The sequence below is a fragment of the Anas acuta genome, chromosome 15, assembly GCF_963932015.1.
Source record: "Anas acuta chromosome 15, bAnaAcu1.1, whole genome shotgun sequence".
Lineage (NCBI taxonomy): Eukaryota > Metazoa > Chordata > Aves > Anseriformes > Anatidae > Anas > Anas acuta.
Window position 1 is genome coordinate 13,729,932 of NC_088993.1, and position 19,192 is coordinate 13,749,123.

General features: G+C 43.9%; 1 protein-coding gene across 3 annotated transcripts in view; it reads right to left on the reverse strand.

Moving 5' to 3' along the window:
* Window positions 1-19,192, reverse strand: part of TTYH3 (tweety family member 3) — a 78,925-nt gene that overhangs the window by 14,759 nt on the left and 44,974 nt on the right. For all 3 annotated transcript variants that reach the window (XM_068700001.1, XM_068699999.1, XM_068700000.1), the window contains exons 3-11: window positions 17,194-17,305; window positions 16,058-16,278; window positions 15,186-15,281; window positions 12,529-12,601; window positions 12,093-12,168; window positions 4,368-4,423; window positions 3,083-3,175; window positions 2,890-2,982; window positions 2,002-2,138 (exon numbers count right to left, since the gene is read on the reverse strand). In XM_068700001.1, coding sequence (XP_068556102.1) covers window positions 2,002-2,138; window positions 2,890-2,982; window positions 3,083-3,175; window positions 4,368-4,423; window positions 12,093-12,168; window positions 12,529-12,601; window positions 15,186-15,281; window positions 16,058-16,278; window positions 17,194-17,305 — 957 coding nt within the window. The remainder of the gene's footprint in view (window positions 1-2,001; window positions 2,139-2,889; window positions 2,983-3,082; window positions 3,176-4,367; window positions 4,424-12,092; window positions 12,169-12,528; window positions 12,602-15,185; window positions 15,282-16,057; window positions 16,279-17,193; window positions 17,306-19,192) is intronic.

Sequence of the window (19,192 nt, forward strand, 5' to 3'; positions counted from 1 at the left end):
TACAATTACCCCACATGTGGGGTTTGCAGGAAACCATGGCAATCCTAGGAACCTCCCAACCATCTTCCACACCTCCACATTTATACCCATTTGGGATGCCTCAGGGCGGCAGTGTCAAACACAGCCTACACCACTGTGACTCAGACCTCCCACAGATACCATCTGGACTTTTCGGCTGCACGATCCCCTACAACACTCTCCCTATGGTCTTCTCTCAGGGCTTGGCAGACAGCACAGCTCTGCAACTGCCCAGCCATATAACGGAAGGATGGACACGCATCCCAAAATACACAGCAAATAGTGGAAAAAAATATATGTAAAAGAGGAAGTGAAGATACAGTGGCATGCATCACTCAGAGCAACCTTCAGAGCTGCAGTCTGTGTCCTTCCATTCCTTGTAGCAATATCCACAGAGCTTTTAAGGATAAGTCTCTAGAGACTTCTCTGAACTTCCGTCATGGTTACACAGTGAATGCTTCAGCTTCTAACCAAACCCCACAAACCTCTACATGTAGTAAGTTGCAACATTTGCTTCTAGCGCCTTTGTTCTCTCAAAAAGACCAGGAATTTAAATCAATTTTAATACAGAGCAGAGCTGTTTGTCAGCTGGTTCCTTCCCCCCCCGCCTTCCCATATTATTCTCCTTTCCTTATTATGTATAATATACTATTATTTTATCTCCCTAATTAGGGGGATGAAGTTTCAAGATTTGAAATATGTTTTAGTGATGCTGAAAAAAGCTAGTAAAACATTCAATAGGAAATGCTTTGCTGCTTGCAGGAGACAACATGGCCATAGCTGTAGCATCCCAAGTATCGCTTGCAGTTTCTGTACCACAAGGTGGCACTGAAGATTTATGCAGGGAATTGAAGCCTGCACATTCTCTTACAGGCAATAAAGTATGACATCCATCACCTCCCCGAGGGAGCTAGAGGAAGAAATGGTGCTCCAGAGAAAGCAAGAGGGAATCTTTCAGTTCACAGCAGCAGCCTGAGCCTGCTGGGGATCGCAATATGGGCAGCAGCTCACATGGAAGGCAGCACAAGAGATAACACTGCATAAACCTTGCTCCTTTGAACAGGCAGACTACCATTCTCCTCCTGAAAATGCTTCTACAGCTGCATGTGGAAGAGGTAAAGAAACCAGCCATTTTCTTATGTGCTATTCTGATGCATTTCCCAAGGCTTTCTCTGTGGGCACTGCAGGCCTGTGGGCTCTGGCTTCCTCCCATTGTTCAGGATGTTCCATTTTACTTTGAACCTTGCACTCAGGCTTAGACCACAAAAATCATGTTTCAGGACCACAGAGGAGAATTTGCTGCACAGCCTACTGCTTTTCTACAAGAACAGAAACATCAAAGCTATTTCAGTAGCTGCATGTGGTGCTGCAGTGAGTCAATGAGACCCTGGGAAGGTTTGTTCAAGACTTCCTGATCAGCCTGCTTGCCGTCATTAACATTAGTGCCAAACAACTCTGCTGTTGCATGACTGCCGCCAGTGTGCAAGCACCTCATCTGCCCATGCTATTGCAAACAAGACTGTTTCCAGTTTCTATTAGCTATGTAAGTCAGTTGCCCCAGTGTTAGCAAAGACAAGAAAGGCATGTGTGGACTGCTTCTCATTCCAGTTCTCTTCCCCATACTAGAACAAATGACTCAAAGCAACACAAGAGAATAGGTACTGTAAGAGATGGCACATTGTTCAAGCATTACCTTTCTCTACAGCTATCAACATTCATCTCTGATTTGACTCATAGTCCTGCAGCGTACTGAATAATTTGCACATATAATGTTCTAGTGCAATAAGGTTCAGATGTAAATATTAACCACAACCAGAGCAAAGCCAGCAGATTTTTTTTTTCTGTTGGACCTGTGCTTAAAAGGCCTCACACTCCTGGGATCATATGGGAAAGAGCTCCAGATGCTCACGGGCACAAATCCAATAGCCAGTCTTCATTAGGAAAGAGCTCTACAACACTACAGGATCTAAACCCTCTCTATACCTCTTTTGCTGCCAAGTGTGTGGGACACTGCACACAATGGAACTGAACATGAGGGCTGTGACAAAGGAGAAGAGAACCAGGTAGATGAGGCCTTCCACTCCGTCATAGCAAAAGCCCGTCAAAGCCTGGACGTAATCCTGGAGAGAAAAAATGAGCAGAGTTTCCTGATCACTAGAGAGTTAACATTGAGTTCTAATTCAAAAGCCCTCCCCCTGGACTATGTTCTCTGAAATAAGTTAAGAGTTCATAGTTCCTTTTGCAGACCATATTTCTATTTTAATTTCAGGGTCCTCAAGAGTTTTTCATAATTTATCTAACCTTTATTTTCCCTCACAAAGCCCAAATCAGATATAGGCATAGCAGATTTTTAAGCCCCACACAGTAAGAGATTAAAAGAAAGAAAAAAAAAGCCAAGACAAACTTATGTACCCAACTTAAGACACCACATTTTTCAATAAGCCTCTCAGGTCCTTCACTCAGTCCCTTTGCCTGTGAACACAAGCACAGACTATCTATTTCTCTGCCTTCACAGATGCAGCTAGGGCAACAGTTCAATCATGCTTTACTGCAGCTATAAGGCATTTCATGGGAAAGGCAATAAGCTATGAGCTATGGAAACAAGCTGGCAGTTCCTGAAGCCTTATGGCTGCAGCTTGTAGATGTATAAAGGCATATTATCCAGTTTCCTACCCTGATCTTTAAACACAAAAATAGAAAGCTAGCTTGCTCCAAAATCCCGTTTTCCTTTCTGCAGAAGTCAATCAGTAAAGCTGTTATAAACTGTTTTGGCACACCAGAGGTTTGAAATTCCAAAATAATCAGCATGCTCATAGGCTCTACACCCCTCTTTGTGCTTTCTTAGGGCAGGCCCAGTTACTGAGTACTCACCAAGTGCAGACTCCGACAGTCTACTAAAGCTGTCAGTTGCTGCAAGTTGATCTCTGTTGTATTTAAGACCTCCTGGATCCGCATAAGATACTCCTGTAAGCAACAAGCCAGTAATTATTGAAAGGAAAGGGTTTTACAGAAGCTGATCTCAGGCTTTGTACTCATGGAAGGGAAGCAGAGGGGGAGCAGTTACCTTGGAGGTGGGGTGCTCTCTGCTTGCTGACCTCACGAGCTCCATAACATCATCTTGCATTTCCACCAAAGCCTTGTGACTTCCTGACAGCTTCTGCTCAACACAAAACATGCAGTGTTTTAGCAACTCATGGACCAACAGAACTCCTGGGAGTTAAGAGTTACGTCTTGCTCCCAAATACTGAAGCACCTGTATGAGTGGTATAAGCTAAGGATGTCTCAACTGACATGGGTTCAGTTCCAATAGGGTTAAGTTCTACTTTTACCAACCTGTAGGAAGGGCAAGCACAAAACACAAATGCAGAGCTGTGGCCAGTGCCAAGAGAGACAGGAAGGAGAAAAGACAAGACACAAAGCACTCATGTTCTCACCACGGCACACAGCTGGATTTTTCTACTAAACCAGATGGCTGAGAAAAAGTTAATGTTAATACTGGAAGTTGTTTACATTGGGGTGCAGCCTTCACGCCCCATTAAAGCATCCATGGGAATTTCACATGCTATAGCATGTCAGAGACTACACTGAACAACCAGAAATGCAACTGATGGCGACAGTGCACAGACTGAAGTGGTCTTCCCCCACCCTTGCAAACAGAGGAAGACAGGATTTAAAAAATCCTAAATATAAACTGTGAAGCAGCTGGTGTCTGCGGAACAGTGGGTGGTGTGGGTTCCTTCTGGCCTCTGATACACAAGACGAAGTTTGGGATGGGCCCAGGTGCCGTTCCTCAGCCCCCACACAAAAGAATAATGACTCACGTTTATACTTCAGGATACAAACCCCCCAACATCCAAGGGATTTAAGAAGGCATATGTGAGAATCACTCCCCCACCCACTGAAGTGGCTGCAGTTTGGGAGTGGAGTGTTGCCAGTGTTTAATCTAAAAGAACCCATAAGAAGAGATTCAAAGCAGGAAGCCTGTAGTTTCCCACCCTGGCAATAATTATGGGTGCTCTGTCTCCATGTTGCTCCTCTTAGAAGTGCACCATGTAAACAGAGATACCGTGAACAAAGCCATGCCCCTCACCACAACACATACAGGCCTCTGTAAGAGGGCATCGTGGACCCGAGGCTATGCAGGCAGTGATGAAGGTGGAAAAAAACTGCTCACTAAATCATCTGCGCAACTGGAAAGTAGCTACCAAAGCTTTACCAACAGGTGGAGTGTTTCCTACAGCTAACACCTTGCAATTTGCTGCATGCTGGCATCAGAAGCGTTTAACCCATGCCCTGTGAGGAGCAGCACGCTGAGAAGGGATGGAGGGAGGGTGGGTGCTTCCACTGACCTGCTGGAAAGGGTTGGGGTATCCAGCACTACAGGTGATGTAATAGCGGAGGGTATCTGCAAAGACAAAAGAGGAGAAAGTCATACTGGGTATGTTGTTCCAGCTTTACAATAGTTTACGACTGCCACAAGGGAGGTGTTGAGTTCTGAAAGCAATACACAAAATGAAAATGCAATATAAATGGAATCACTTCCCTCTCTCTGTGCAGGATTACAGGGCATGGATGGCACTAGAAAAAGGGATGTAGGCTGCATTTGGGGATAGAAGAAAGATTTGTTTTCTCTTTGTTTCCCTCCCCGCAATTAAGACTGCTACTTTTTTGTTTCGCTCTTAACAATAAAGCAGCACATGGCTGCCCCACTTACATAGTCAGGGGAACCATCAAAAAAGTTTTATTCCAAAGTCAGCAGTATTCACAGTAAAACCACACTACCAGACCGTAGTCTAGGAGAAACCCAGTGGGATGGTTAATTTCTGTAACTTCTGAGTGTCGGAATAACATTCTACGGTCACTGACAGCAGCCAGAGGTAGAGTGCTGCCTAGGGAATATAGCAAAGAGACAACTCAACTTTCAGCCAGTTCTGTTCACCAGCTAGGTCACTAAGCAGCCACAGAAACATTGGCACACGAGAGGCAGCAGTGCTGATATAAATACAGGCTGCTAACAAAAATACCTGTGAAAGCACAACATTGGGCCAAAGGAGGTGCAGACACACATCCCCCTGCTACCGCACCGTGCTGAAATGTACCACTTCCTAAATAGACAAGCTCATGTGTTTAAAACAAACAAAGAAAAAAAGAATCTTCACAACTGGGGATTCTTCTGTCATACTCAGAGACTGGTTTTAGGCAGCGTTCTATAGAAGAATGTTAGAAAGCCCTCTCTGTTCAAGCAAATAACTTTCAGTAATATTTCCCAACAACGTTATCACCTAGCAAGCAAGCAACGTAATGGAATGTGCTGGGAAAAGAAAAGGATGAAGAACAAGTTCTTGTCTTTTTGACGTGCATTAGGGATGAAAAAGTAAACACGGCCTGTTTTCTGATGGATGTTACTTGCATGTAATTAGATTTTAATTAGAAGGCTCTAGTTAGACTACTTAAAAGAGTGCATATAATTTCCTTTGCATCTTTCTATTGACTTGTGCTAAGAAGGTATATTACATTTTAAATCAATACCACAGACTTGGTCAGGAAAGAAAGCTCCTACCACGTGTTAGGATACCAGCAACAAGTTATCTGTTCAAGGACCCTCAGATCACTTGCTGGTAACATCCTAAAGGTGCGTTTTACCAGCAGCTCTATCAGTAATCGCAGTATGCTCACTGGGTACTCATATTTATGAGTACACAGGTAAGTAGGACTGTTAAATCTCTTATTTCCAGGCTTGAAGACACAGTTTCATTTCTCCTTGTTCAGGTGTGTGTGAAAGTTGATTGCTGCCCTCCTCACGAGCCCTCCATAACACTACAACTGCCTGGAGAAAGTCAGCATGCACAAAACACAAATACCAGGCTTTCCCCTGCCATTCTCAATAGTGCTACAGAGGGAAGGAGTTCTGTCAAAGAGTTGATCGTCCCAATACTGTTAGATTAATTCTCAAACATTTACAGTTCTTCAGATGAATGGGAGCATGTCAGCTCAGAAAAATCAAGGGTGAAGTTTGCCCAGTGAAGATAACAAAAGCTCTAAAACACATACACTGCCTCCCCCCTTCTCCCCGTACCCTTTTTTTCCATTCCCTTTAATCTTCTATCTGTGACTCTCGGTAAAGCATATTCCAGGTCGCAAAGGTATTCTAATCAGTCCCAACTCAGAAATCAGCAAAATGCACAACCAAAAGCAAGGGGAGCTGTGAAGGAAGCAGACCTGACTGTATCCCGATTCTGCCGCACTTCCCATAAATATTGAATGCACCTTTCGGCAAGCCAGCGCACCGGAGACCGAGTGGTGCAACACAGACCGTCAGCTCCTGCACACTGCGATGCAACCTGACAGCTGTGATTTATAATTCATTAGCCTACTTTGGGGCAGCTCCTGCCAGATGCTCCATCTCCCCCTCACCATCTCTTTCTCTGGGATGACTTCTGCCTCCTCTAAACAGCAATTAGCAAAATCTGGGCAGCAGATTTTAGGAGGGCAGCAGGAACTGCTTCGTGGGCCTCACTGAGCAGACCACACAAACTACACGCACAACCACTGTGCCAAAGAAAGGACTGCTCCCCCACGCTCATAAGTCACCCCAACCCATGGGATGGCTAAGGAAAAAATGGATAAGTGCCCCTGTGTTGAGAGAACAGCATAGCAAGAACGTTACATACAGCTGTGATCTTGACACCTATTTATTTTAAACCAACAAACCACTAAAAGTTTCACATAGGCTCCCACAGTGGTATCAATTTTACATCACCTTTATAAATGCATCAAGTTGCATGACATACTGCAATTATATTGCTCCAGAAATGTTTTTTCAGGCCCTTTCGGATCATCCCTGGTGGGCAGATTACAGATGAGAGTTCCCGATACCATCAGAGTTTGCAACTTGTGAGCCCAGAATCAAAGACTGGTGGTTATAAGTGAAGTAAAAAGCAGAACGGCGAAATGAGTGCGGTAGCACCAGCATTGCAGGCGACTAGTGTGACATGCCGTATGTAAAATGTGTTTTCCAAAATGGCAAAGCCAGCAGGAGCAGCTCTCCCCTGCACTGAACGCAGTGTGTTGATAGCTGCAGTGCTTTAAAACTAATGCTACAATAGGCACTGAGGCTGCCTTGAGGTTATCCTGTGCTGTGAAGCCTGTAAATGAAGAGGAGCGTGACCACTGCCTCCACACCGCCAGGCTGGGAAGAAAGGACAGAACAGGAGACACCTTCACCACTTTTTAATCCCTATGGAGGCCATCCTGTACAACAGCAAGTCTCACATTTCTGACCAGAGAACAGCTATGCTAACCCATTATTTGTGCTCTGCTAACAGCTCCAGGCAATTTTGTTTCTCCCCTGTAATTATCTTCCTGTTGCATTTTCCTCTCAAGGAAAATTCCTGAAGGCCGGATCTGATTTTTGAAGCCAGCCTTGAGGAGATGGAGTCTACAGGAGAAGGGTTAGGTAGGGTCACAGTGGCAGCTGCCTGTGCCTGCTGTTGCTAGCAGCAGTCCTCCTGACCCGCTCTCTCAGTGCACAGGCAGTGTGGGAGCAGAAGGCACGGAAGGGAACTATCCGAAATGCGTTATTTTTGTAAAGTCTGTTTTTCCTAGAAAGGAAAGCCAAACTGCCTACTAAAGACAGCTTTAGCTGCTAGAATCTACGCATTGCTTCTGCAACCATGGAGACTTACTATTCATTTCAAAGCTCAGCAGAAACGTGAAAATGGCATTATGCACTTGCCAAAAGGCAGCAAGATGATCTGTAGGGTAAAGAGCAATCAGGAAAAAAAATCCTAGTTTACAAAAGAAAATCCACACCTTGAGTAGTTTTTCCCAGCCATTCTTCATCGCTACTCAAGCATTCTCTAGCCAGCTTGCATTTTATATATATACCCAGATGAGACTGCCTCTGTGTGTTCAATCACCAGAGGATGTTGAACTATATGGCTGGTGATGTCAATGAGGAAGGATACTTTCCTGGCCAGGTTTTCTTGCCCATTAGGAGTTTTGTTTTCCTAAGGCAAAGGGATGTATCTGCATACCAGCTATATTTCTCTTATATACACTGCTGGTACTGGTGAAAGCAGGCTGACTTGATCACGAGTTTTCAGTAAAGAGCTCATAGCCATCCCAAGTGCTCTCCACGCAAAGTTTTCTGCTCAGCAGGAGCCCAACAAAACAACGCAGGAAAACACAGCTCCTCGATACCAACAACAGCTCAACACAAGCCTTGAGAGCGCCTCTTTGGACAAGCTCTTTCCTGCAGCACCCATTCAGCCCAAGCAATAACAGCACAGCCACCACATTCCCCACGTGAGTTTTTGTCCTGGCCTTACTTCTCAGATAGGAAAGGATGGTGGTGGTGGTGTCAGTCCTCTGGTTCATTCAGCTCTGGGCTTCAAAGATGAGAGTGAATCAGCGAGGCCAATTAGGAGGCTGTGTGTAACAAGAAGGACTGCTGCTTATATCTGAGCAGCTAAATTGCATCATCCAGCCTGAGAAACTTGGCTGGACTGGAGGTAAAAAGCTCCATTATCCATCCCTTGTGGTCAGCAGTTCTTTCAGATGAAGTGAATGTCTCTTCACAATGCAGCTTTCCAGTAAGAGAATCTGGAGAAAGCTCTTCCCGTTGTTTAGACAGATTGTCTTTTTATTTAATTTTATTCAATAAGTCATCTGATAATAACATAATATCAATGAAAACGAATGAGACTAGAAGATGGCCTCCTGCTTTGAAAATAAACATCTTGGCTGCACCAAGCCTTTTTACTAGCAGCAGGAGCTGATTATACAGCCACTGTTCAACTCCATTGGCTTTATCTCAATTAATGAATACAGGGCGAGTTAGGCACATATATATCATGCTCTTCTGCAAAATGATTTAAGCCTCTCCTCCAGGAAACCTGTATTAAGGCTCTCTACCCAATCCCAGCACACCTCCCCCCCCCTTTTTTTTTTTAATGCAGCACATTTTCTCTACAAAACAAGGACATCTACTTGCCAGCTAAAAACATTACAACAATAATGATGCATTTAATCAGATTATTCTCAGCTCCATTAATTCTATTTAGATTGGCAAACAGCAATTAATACATAAACAGAAATATTAACATACTAGTTTCCCAGTATCCAATGATGTTATTTTTTTCTGGAAAATAATACTATAATCAACAGCAAAAAAACATTGCAAATACACAAACCTGGGCCACTCAGTGCTAGTCCGAATGCCAGAACACAGGGCTGGGAATATTACAATCCACCATATCTAAAAACAACTTAAAGTAGTGATTAAAGGGAAAAGTTGACCCAGCACTATAAAGCTTCCTGTTGTTTTACATTTAAGATTCTTTGTTGGTTCTTAAACGTCCTTAAAAGCAGATAACAACGCCCAGCCCAGTACCTTATACCCCAGCACTGGTAAAAAGCAGACACCTAGGCAAGAATAAAAAACACGACTGCTCTCCCAGTCCAATTTCAGCTTGAGTGATTTCCAAAATAAACGTGATTTCTACATGTATGGTAACGCCTATTGGATTCTTCTTCCGTGGACTGTGAGCTCCTCCTTTAACTTGCACCTTCTCTTAGCGATCTGTTTTCTGAACTGAAAAATTCACAGCAGGATGCACTTTGGTGAAACTAGCTGGAACAATCTTAAAACACTCCTGCCTCATCCATCTATCCCGCAGCAAAGCAGAGCGTGTGAAGAGCCTGTGCACTAGATCTGGGAGCCTTCAAACAGCTTCCCCCAGGAGGACAGCCCTGGGTCTGGCTCCCAGCCGCCTGCCCTGCCTCCTCAAGCCTGTCCCCGTCACAGACACAGCTCAGCTGATCACAAAGCAATTGCCACAGTTCACAGCCAAGAGTATTAAGGGATACCAACACTTTTTACAGACTTATAAAGGTGTTTTTAGAGAACTGCCATTGGGATTAAAGCCTCATTGAACAGTTCCACATCACAGCACTGATATCGTGGTCTTCCTTCCTGCTCAGGTGCACAGGACGCTCCTGACGCGGGGGGCCAAGGCCTATTTCCATCGCTTCCTGACCATAAACTACAGCAGAGCAGTGGAAATTCACATGGCAAGGCAGAACGTTTGATCACCTCCCCACCAGCTGCCTGGTGCGATGGCAGGCTCAGAAGCAAGGCTGATTTCCTTCTGTAGAGAAGGAAAGGTGCTTGTGAACGCGGAACGGCTGCCGAACAGCAGGGAGCTGACACACCAGCAGCCCACGGAGGAGGCCGGCCTTCCAGCTCAGGCCTGTGACAACACCTGCTCTTCCTCCTCTTCAGCGTCTCACTCAGCCCCATTCACCGTTATTTATGGAGCCTTAGCAACTGTTGGAGCTGGCGGAGCTGCCAGAACAGAGCCTTATTTCACGCCGGGGAGCTGACTGTCCCTGCTGGGGGAAGCAGGAGGAGGGAGGGGAGTGCCAGGCCCAGCCACCGGCAGCCTCCACGTGCACGACACCGAGGAGCAAAAACCTGCAGGAGCCGACAAGAACAAGTAAAACGGAAAAGTTGCATGGAAAGGTGTTCCTTCAGTTTCTCAAGGTCAACCAAATTGTTCCCAAATGTTCTGGTTTGGGTTGCCAAGTTACTACAGCACACAGCTGACATTAGTGTCACATATTTCCCCTTGGCCTCCCTAGCCTGTTCATCTCCTTGAACAACACGGAGGCTAGCTGGCACCTGAAGCCACATCGCCATCACCCTCACAACCAAGGGAGGATTTTCATCTTGTGCAGTGTTAAACACTCATTCTCTTCCCTTATTGCATTTCTTTGTTACAAAGACCCATCTGTTGCGAGCTGCCAGGCTCTCTCCTCTTCCCTCCAGGAAATCAATAAATAAGGCTCTCCAAGAATAAGCTGCATTGTGGTAATATCAACTGGCATGTACTCTTTTATACTACATTCTGCCTCCAGACATAAATATTTCTTATTGCTTCCAATCCCTGCATCCTCAGCCATCGCTACATACCTAATTCCCCATCAGTTACGCAGTGAGAGGCAGCGATTGGCTAAGCACACAGCAATAACACTAGATCTTGGGTACACATGGCAAAGATTCTCAGATTCCAGCAAATAAGAACCAGCAAAGACACATGTGGCTCCTTTTACAAATCAGTATCATGGCTTATCTGTGATTTATCATCACAGAAATGCACTGAGGGATTATCAGGGGGAGAGAGGGTGGGAGAAAAGAGAAGCTCACTTTATTAGCTAAGCAGCAGACCCAGCCCTGAAAAATACCTTTCCTTTTTAGCACTTATCTCTGCTGGCAAGCATCCAGCCATATTTTTGTTAAGCCACAGTTCTGAATATCTGTTTTGCCCCCAAGGTCCAAATTGGAGGCACCCCTAATCTCAACCAACCACTTCAGTCTAAATTAGGAGTGACAAACACAAAATCGATCAGTGCTTCAGCTGAATGCCACAGTGATGCAGGCATATTGCTTGAAATGGAACAGGGTAAACAAAGCAATCAAAATACTGCATTTATAATGGAAAGGGAAATTCATACTTCTCTTTCCTGCTGTTTCCGTTCATTTACCCTTTAAATTAGCTTTCAAAAGACTCCTATTTATAACCACCATTAAGAGACAAATTGATATATATTTGTTAATAACAAATACAAAAATAAATACTCTAGATGCTGGGATACAGACCCAAGAGCAGATTTTAAAAATGACAACTCAAATTGCACACTCATACTGCTACAGTTCCATCACTTAAAGGAGGAGAAACAAGACCAAGGCTGCTACATTTAAAGAAAATAATCCATGGAGTTCTGTTGTTCCGCTATATCAGCTATTTCCATCTTAGGGCCAAGATGAAATAAAGATTCTAAAAGTTTTTCTGACAAAAGTAATTACATAAAATGTACGTATGGACTTCTGACTGGAGTATAAATGCTTTTTGGGAAGAGCTGGTTTTCCAGAGCTCCACACACATCTGCTTTTCCCACTGTATGCAGGTTGCTGGGTTCCAAACACAGCCACAAATTCTCAGACACTGCCATGCTCCTACGTGACAGCTGGAGCCACAGTTCCCTGTGCCAAAGTCAGACCCAGCACTTACCAGCACTAAGCACTGCATTATCTTCAACCACTTTGGAGACGTAAGCATCAGGGTTAATACAGAAATCACTGGAACCCTAGGTAGAGACAAGACAAAAGGGAAAAGGAATTTCAAAGAACACTAATATCAAAGAGCAGTTGAGCCAGGTTAGCATCAGGGAACCCTCCACTATAGGGATTTTTCAGACACTGAAGTCTCTCATCGCCATCCCCTCTAGCACAGCTTTACACAGCCGCAGCAGTGCTGGAGTACGAGCCAGTGCAACCCACCACGGAGTAGCTCTGTACTTCCCATGGACGCAAATTACTGGGACAGCTTCTTAGAACAAGAGACACAGTAAAACAGGCACACCATAATATGCATTAATAGCTACTTAATCTTGTGTTTGATAACTCTGCAGCAAAGGGTGAATGGGACTTGGACAAGAGCCACTTACCACTGCGACAGCCAACTCCAGACCCAAGGATCCCCAGCTGACAATCAGGGCAAACACCCCAAGCAAACAAACCCTGTAGGAGACAGACAGATGGCAGATGTAGAAGCTCTGATTTCAAGCATCCAGATCTTTTACAGGATGTATTATGTGGAGTCCAAAGCAATTACCAAAACCAAAAAATTAACAAATACTGCAACTTCAGACAAATCATCTCATTTTATACGCTGCAGACAGCAGCAACCAGGAAAGTTTATGTCCAGTTGTTGGTTCCCATGTTTCCTGGCCCTGGGGCTGCAGGGAAGGAAGATGCCCAAAGAGAAGCCTTTAGTCTGCTTCTAGCAAGGAAGCCAAAGGCACAGGGTTGGTCCAGGGGAAGGCAGACTGGCAGATGAATGGCTACAATCCTGTCACTTGAACTAGTCTCACTCTGGACATTACTTTCTAAACCCAGAAGATATTCAGAGAAAAATACCCTCCCACCCTATAGATATACATGTATACATAAACACAACAAAATCGGGCAAATTCCTTCTGTTTCTAGAATAAACAAGGCTGTCTGGTGTAAGCAACGCATCGACTACATGCAGTTGGAAGGAATACTTTGCCTGTGTTAGGACACCTGACTTTGGTCTCCAGCTGTAAGCATCTGAACACCACCTGAGCACCTCGCATAGCCCAAGGAGAGAGCCAGGCATCTGTAGGCAAACAGCTCAGAGCAATGGTTCAGATACTTTCCACAGATGCCACGTGAACACATCTCTGCAGACTTCAGTTTTGTTCTGGCAGCCGGACCTCATTACTGGCACAAATAGTGGGAAATGACTGCTATCAGGCCAAGACAGACACACAAAGCAGCGAGATGATGGAGCGGTCATCTCATTGATACCCAGCTAGCACACAGCAGTGGGAAAAGCTTTTGCACTTCCCCAACCAGCACATTAGCTCTTCACCTTTGCTGTCAGTATGAGTGCTAGAGACATTTAGGCAAAAGTGCTCCTCAACTCCCTCAGGTATGGGAATGCAGACTAATAAGCTGTATCATTTTATGCATCCCTATCTTCAGAGTAAAAGGGTACTGGCTTGCTTTCTCAGGCATGCTTTTGACTTCAGGCTTTGCAATACAAGGAGGTTCCTCCCACCTTCCCTCCAAAACCAAAACAAAAAAAGACACAACAAACTCATAATCAAGATATTATTTAGTCAAACCTAGTGTGAGCCATGAGGGAAGGGGCATCTCTTTTCTGCTATGCTTGTCTCACTGAAGACTAGAGATTTACAAAAATATATTTGTGGGTCTGATTTTTATTTTTATTTTTAAAAAGATCTATTCCTCAGTTTAACAACATATTTCTGAGGGACCACAGATATATTCACAGGATGGGAATTCGCCTTGCAGAAGTCATGGAGCCTCACCAGACTGAGCCTTGCACAGCACTCTGGAATAAAGTGGCAGAATACCTTATTATGCTTTTTAAAAAGGGATACAAAAATTATCAGTCATGGATCAGCAAGGTTCTGTGGTTTTATGACATAAGGACAACACCACTTGGTGCCTTCAGCTGAGCGTGGTGATCTGTTCAATGTGACACAGTCGTTGTTTTACTTTAAATGAAGATGACTGGGTCAGTAACTGATTGCTTGGCTGGAAGATCGAAAACTGGCATTTCACCATCTTGCTTGGCTGTGACACACTTGCTTCTCTATGCCATGTGCTCCCTTTGGGGAATGCCTTAATATGAACTTCTGGCTAACATGGAATGAGATTCTAATTTAAACTCTGGGTTTACCATCTGTGCATACACTTGGACTTTTGTCTGTACAACCTGCCAGGTATGAAGTCATCTGGCAAATAACAAATCTGAATACGCATTCCAAGTATTAATGGTATCACCATGTACCAGGATAAACTCTTGGCTACGTCAGTTGTCAAACTGTCATTATGTTTACGAAACCAGTATCTTTGCCAAATGTGCCAAATTAAACCAAGCTTCAACATAGAGAAATATTTTTTTTCTTGTAGCGGGGCCTCAGCATGGCAGCATTTGCAGAGCTTTGCAGAAGCAGATATGCATTAATATTGCAGTACCATGGCAACAAGACTCCTCCTCATAGCTGTACAAATCATTGTGTGTTCTCAGTTTAAAGTGTCTTCAGGTGTGACAGCCAAAGGTAAACAAGAGCAGATCGTGACACAAAAGGCATGCTACCAGGCTGTGTAAACACATGCAAAGCTTATCAGCCATTAACAAATGCCTCCACCACTGTAGAGAATTACAGGGAATTTTTTTTAACCTGTAAATTCAAGGGAGGCTGTCCACATTACTATCTACCAGCTGACTCCCAGGCAAACAGAGGCTACCAGTGCTATCCAGCAAAAGGCAGACTACCCAGAGGAGTTACTTGGTTTTGATGCGAAAGCAAAGTGACAACAGTACCACTGGATCTTATAGCTCCTTCCTGTGAACCTCTCTCGTATGTAGCCCTAATCCAAACCACAGAGCAATGTGCTACAAAGGCTCTCTACGTTAAGAGACAGATTTAAACTGTTCAGCCTCAAAAGCCCTTGAAATCAATGGACAAGAGTCTAGAGGTTTAAGCTATCAGGCACTTGCACTCAGCTGGCCTTCCTTCTGCACTGTACCCGGGTCAGGACTTACCCCAAAAGAATGGCTCTGGAGTTTCTAATGAGTCCGAAGAGCACCAGCAAACATATTAGAACATGGAACAAGAGCAGGCCCAAGTAACCCAGCCACCTGCAGCAAATAAAAACATAGTTGGCAAAGGAAAACTGGTGTATACAAACAGTAGATGAAGCAGGTAAAGTGACTAATGGAGAAAAAAAAATTAGCTTCACTTTTCTTTGAGTAAGAGCTACTGCTAATGGTTTATCTGCAGAAAGCACTGGCTATTTGCTGGCTCTGGAGACCAGGCATGCAAAAGCATTTAAACAACATGCTCAGCATACACAGCTGTTGAGAAATGAGACTGCTAATCTTGTGCTACTGTGCAAGTTATATGCAACTAGACACCATCAGGCAAAGAAGCATTGCACTTTCTTGAACTAGACATTTGTCAGAATGTGCTTCAGTTAATCCACACGTGTGGACAGAGGCATTCTTTCATGGAATACACTTGGTGTGATCTTTTATTCAATAACTTTAATAAAAAGGAAAGTGTGTGGTGCTACCACAAGGAACAAGTCCAGTTTCCTACTCTGTTTAGTTAATGCACCATACAAACACTCCCCCAGTTTTAGAACACAAACTTTTGTACAAGATTTTTTATGTGGAGAATAAGCTTCCCTTCAGTTGGTAATTAACCAACTGAAAATTAAGAAAAAAAGTTGTTGCCATGCATTTTCATTTAAACTGAATGTATTTTTTGCTCTAAGAAATTAAATCAGTGGACTGGGCCAAGAGCACCTGTAGTAACATACATGGCCTTTGGCTCAGCCACCCAGAACACGCACTTAATTACTGCAAAACAGGCCAAAACAAATGCAACCATTGTACTACAGTACAGTACACACCTGTACCAGTCATAGAGGTCAATTTGAATTGCCAGCTCCTCCAGAGACAGCTCTTCATTCTTCCAAAAGGGGATCTCAGTGGTTTGCCTGACCAGATCATCCAAGAGACCTTGTAGCTTTTGGATAATGTGCAGGTAGTCTGTCTGCTTTGCAAACATCTCCTCCAGGACGAGTAAGTTTGGCTCCACTGTTTGGTTCAGGGCCACTGCAGTATCTAACACCTATAGTGTGGCGAAGAAAAGAAAAAAAGCTTAGGAAGTCACAGCAGTAAAAGTAAAAGAGGATTCATTCTTACTAGTGAGTTATGGACAGCTTCCAAACTACCACTTTTCTGTCTTAAGAGGCTGAGACTGCTTGCCCTTCAAAAACAACCTACAAGCATCTATAAAGTTGATTGTTTGCAAGTTGTCCTGTGATGGTATCTGAGCCTTCACCATACCTACACACTTTACAACGTGTTAAACAGGCTCTGCTGATAAGCAGGAAATCTTAAATCACAATAGCCATCCTTTTTTAACCACCTCCTGTACCTTTGCTTTAACACGGTTTAAAAGTTATTTTCCATATCGAAATACAGAACAGAACAGCACAAACCCAGAACACAGCCACTAGGACTGTGAAGGCAATTTTTTTTCCCTTAATATTTGTTCACCTTAGTTCTAAAACAGGTTAAAAATGCGTACAATTAAGTCTAGTGGAGGGACATTTGTGGAAGGTTACAATGCCCTGATATTAGTACCTGTAGCCATCAGGGTTGCAGAAAGGTACCATGAAATTTGAGGTACTACAGCAACAACCAATTGTGCTAAAATGATATATTCTACTAACAGACTCGTCTGCTTTGGCCTGCCTCCATGTCCATGGAATAGAGCCGATCAGAAGCCGTGTTTAAATCAAGCACAATCGCAAAGAGAAGACTTCATTTAACAAGCTGTGTTTGCTCTGATATTTTTAGAAGAGCTGAAGAAAGCATCACTCCATTAACGGAAATTTTAGCACATCTCTAAGCTTGGAGACTAACAACAACAAAAAAAAGGCAGAGATACAGGCACAGACGGATTCAGGAGAAGAGGTGCCGAGGAAGTCTGCTCATTCCCTCACTCCCCATTTGTGAGGGTGCCTCCCCTTGCGCTTACCCGGTCCTGGACACCCGCCACAGTGCGGTTTGCATGGCGCAGCGAGTAGGTCAGCCGGTGAATACCGTCACTGGTCTCTCCATTCCCATAGAAGCCAACAGCTATTCCAGCACTGCAGAGGTAAAAAAGCAAGAAAGGGTACAGTTAAAGCTAAAGTGTAGCGATATAATGCACCACTTACCTCTGCAAGGCCCTTCATGGTCACATCAGCACCTTTTAGAGGAAGGAAAGCTTCATGCCTCCACAAAGAGCAGCTGGGGTAATCATGCTCCCCAGCAACCACCAGAAAAGTCAATCTGTAAATGTTCTCCTGCATTTCCCACGCAGCCAACAATTGTCTATATAGCATCCATATAATGAACCATCCCTTCTTAATGTGTGAGCTTCATTTATGAATGACAATCTGTTAGAGAGCTTTTAGAGAGCTCAGACCCAGCCATAGGCAGGCAGAAATCCAGACAGCCAACCTTGCTCCTGCAAGAGGAAACAGGTGCTACCATTGCTCTGCCAGGAACCCCATGCCTTCTCTGGACATGAAATACAGATCATTTCATTACATTTTTAAGAAAATGATACTGAGAGCTTGCATTGACTACTTGTCTATGGTGGTGTCTTCTGGATCTATTTTCCATGTCTTCTCTAGCTACACTCTGAAATATGCATGAACATCATCTATCTTGATTTATCTTCCATTAGAAGCATTTGAGTTGTACTGATTCAGACTATTTGGAAGAAAAGCTTAATAACTTGCTAGGACAAAAAGCTTATTTATCTTTAAGCAAGTGATTTTCAAGCTTGCAGACACAATTCAACTCCAGCTGCTTGGCAAATTACCACCTATCAGTTGATTTGCCATAACTGTCCACACATATCAGTCTGCCCCAATTATGAAGTAAACCATATTAGCTTAAGCCTCACTTACAGGAGGAAGATCCTGTAACTGAGTTACAACCAGGAGATTATCTGAAGCAACTCAGCAATACCCCTTCTATTAAGGCATTACCACAGGAACTCACCATTCTTCTTCCCAAGCCCGTTTTTACTAACAATAGAGGAAGAAAGAACTTGTTAAGGGTTTATACAACTGAACTCAGGGGAAACAAACATTACCAGGATACACATTTCCCATTCTCATGTCAAGTTTGTCTTCAGAACATCCAGAATCTTTCCTGGGACGGTTCTCAAGACACCAAGATGGTGGAACTGGAAAGGACGGTGGTGGTGGTGTAGGAGAAAGGATTTTTTTTTTTTTTTTAATTTAAATATGTTAAAAAAATTCTGGATGAAGCAGTTTCCTCACAATAACTTTGTGCTTGGGTTATAGCACCACACTCACAGAGGTGGTTTGAAGGAGGTATGAAAGAGGAAGGAAGCAAGGCAAACAGCTTCCAGAACAAGGAAGTGCAGGGTCTTGGTTTAACAGGAAGGGTCACAAAAGGACATTCAGCGTTCTTCACCTCCATCACCCAGCTGGAGAATGAACCTAAACAGGCCAGGGTGGGCTTTGTCTGGATAACAGACACTTGCCTAGATTTGCTCTGGCATGTACACCAGTCTGCAGTCCAAATGACTGTTTAAGCTGTCACTCCTGTCCTGCAGGAACACAGCATCCATCCTTCCCTTCCCATGTCTCACGCACCCCAAAACCAGTGAGCAGAACAATACAGTCACCTGGCTGCACTTCTATGTTTTCTTCACATGTGCAAGAAATAGAAGTAAAGATCACACACTGGAAGCAGAGCCCCTATGAAAATCCACATCAGCCCCATGCTTTTTCCAACAATAAAATCTCCAGAAATTACAGGGGGCTTGGTCTATAAGCCTTAGCTGAAGAGTCTCCCAGGGATGGGAGACAGCTACATCATATACAAAGAGAGGTAGCACGTATGTAACTACTAATATTTGGTGTTAATACAAGAATTCAGTCTCTTTCTTCATGAACACCATTCCTCAAATATTTTCACAATGGCAACAATGCTGATAATGGAAGAGAGAAAAG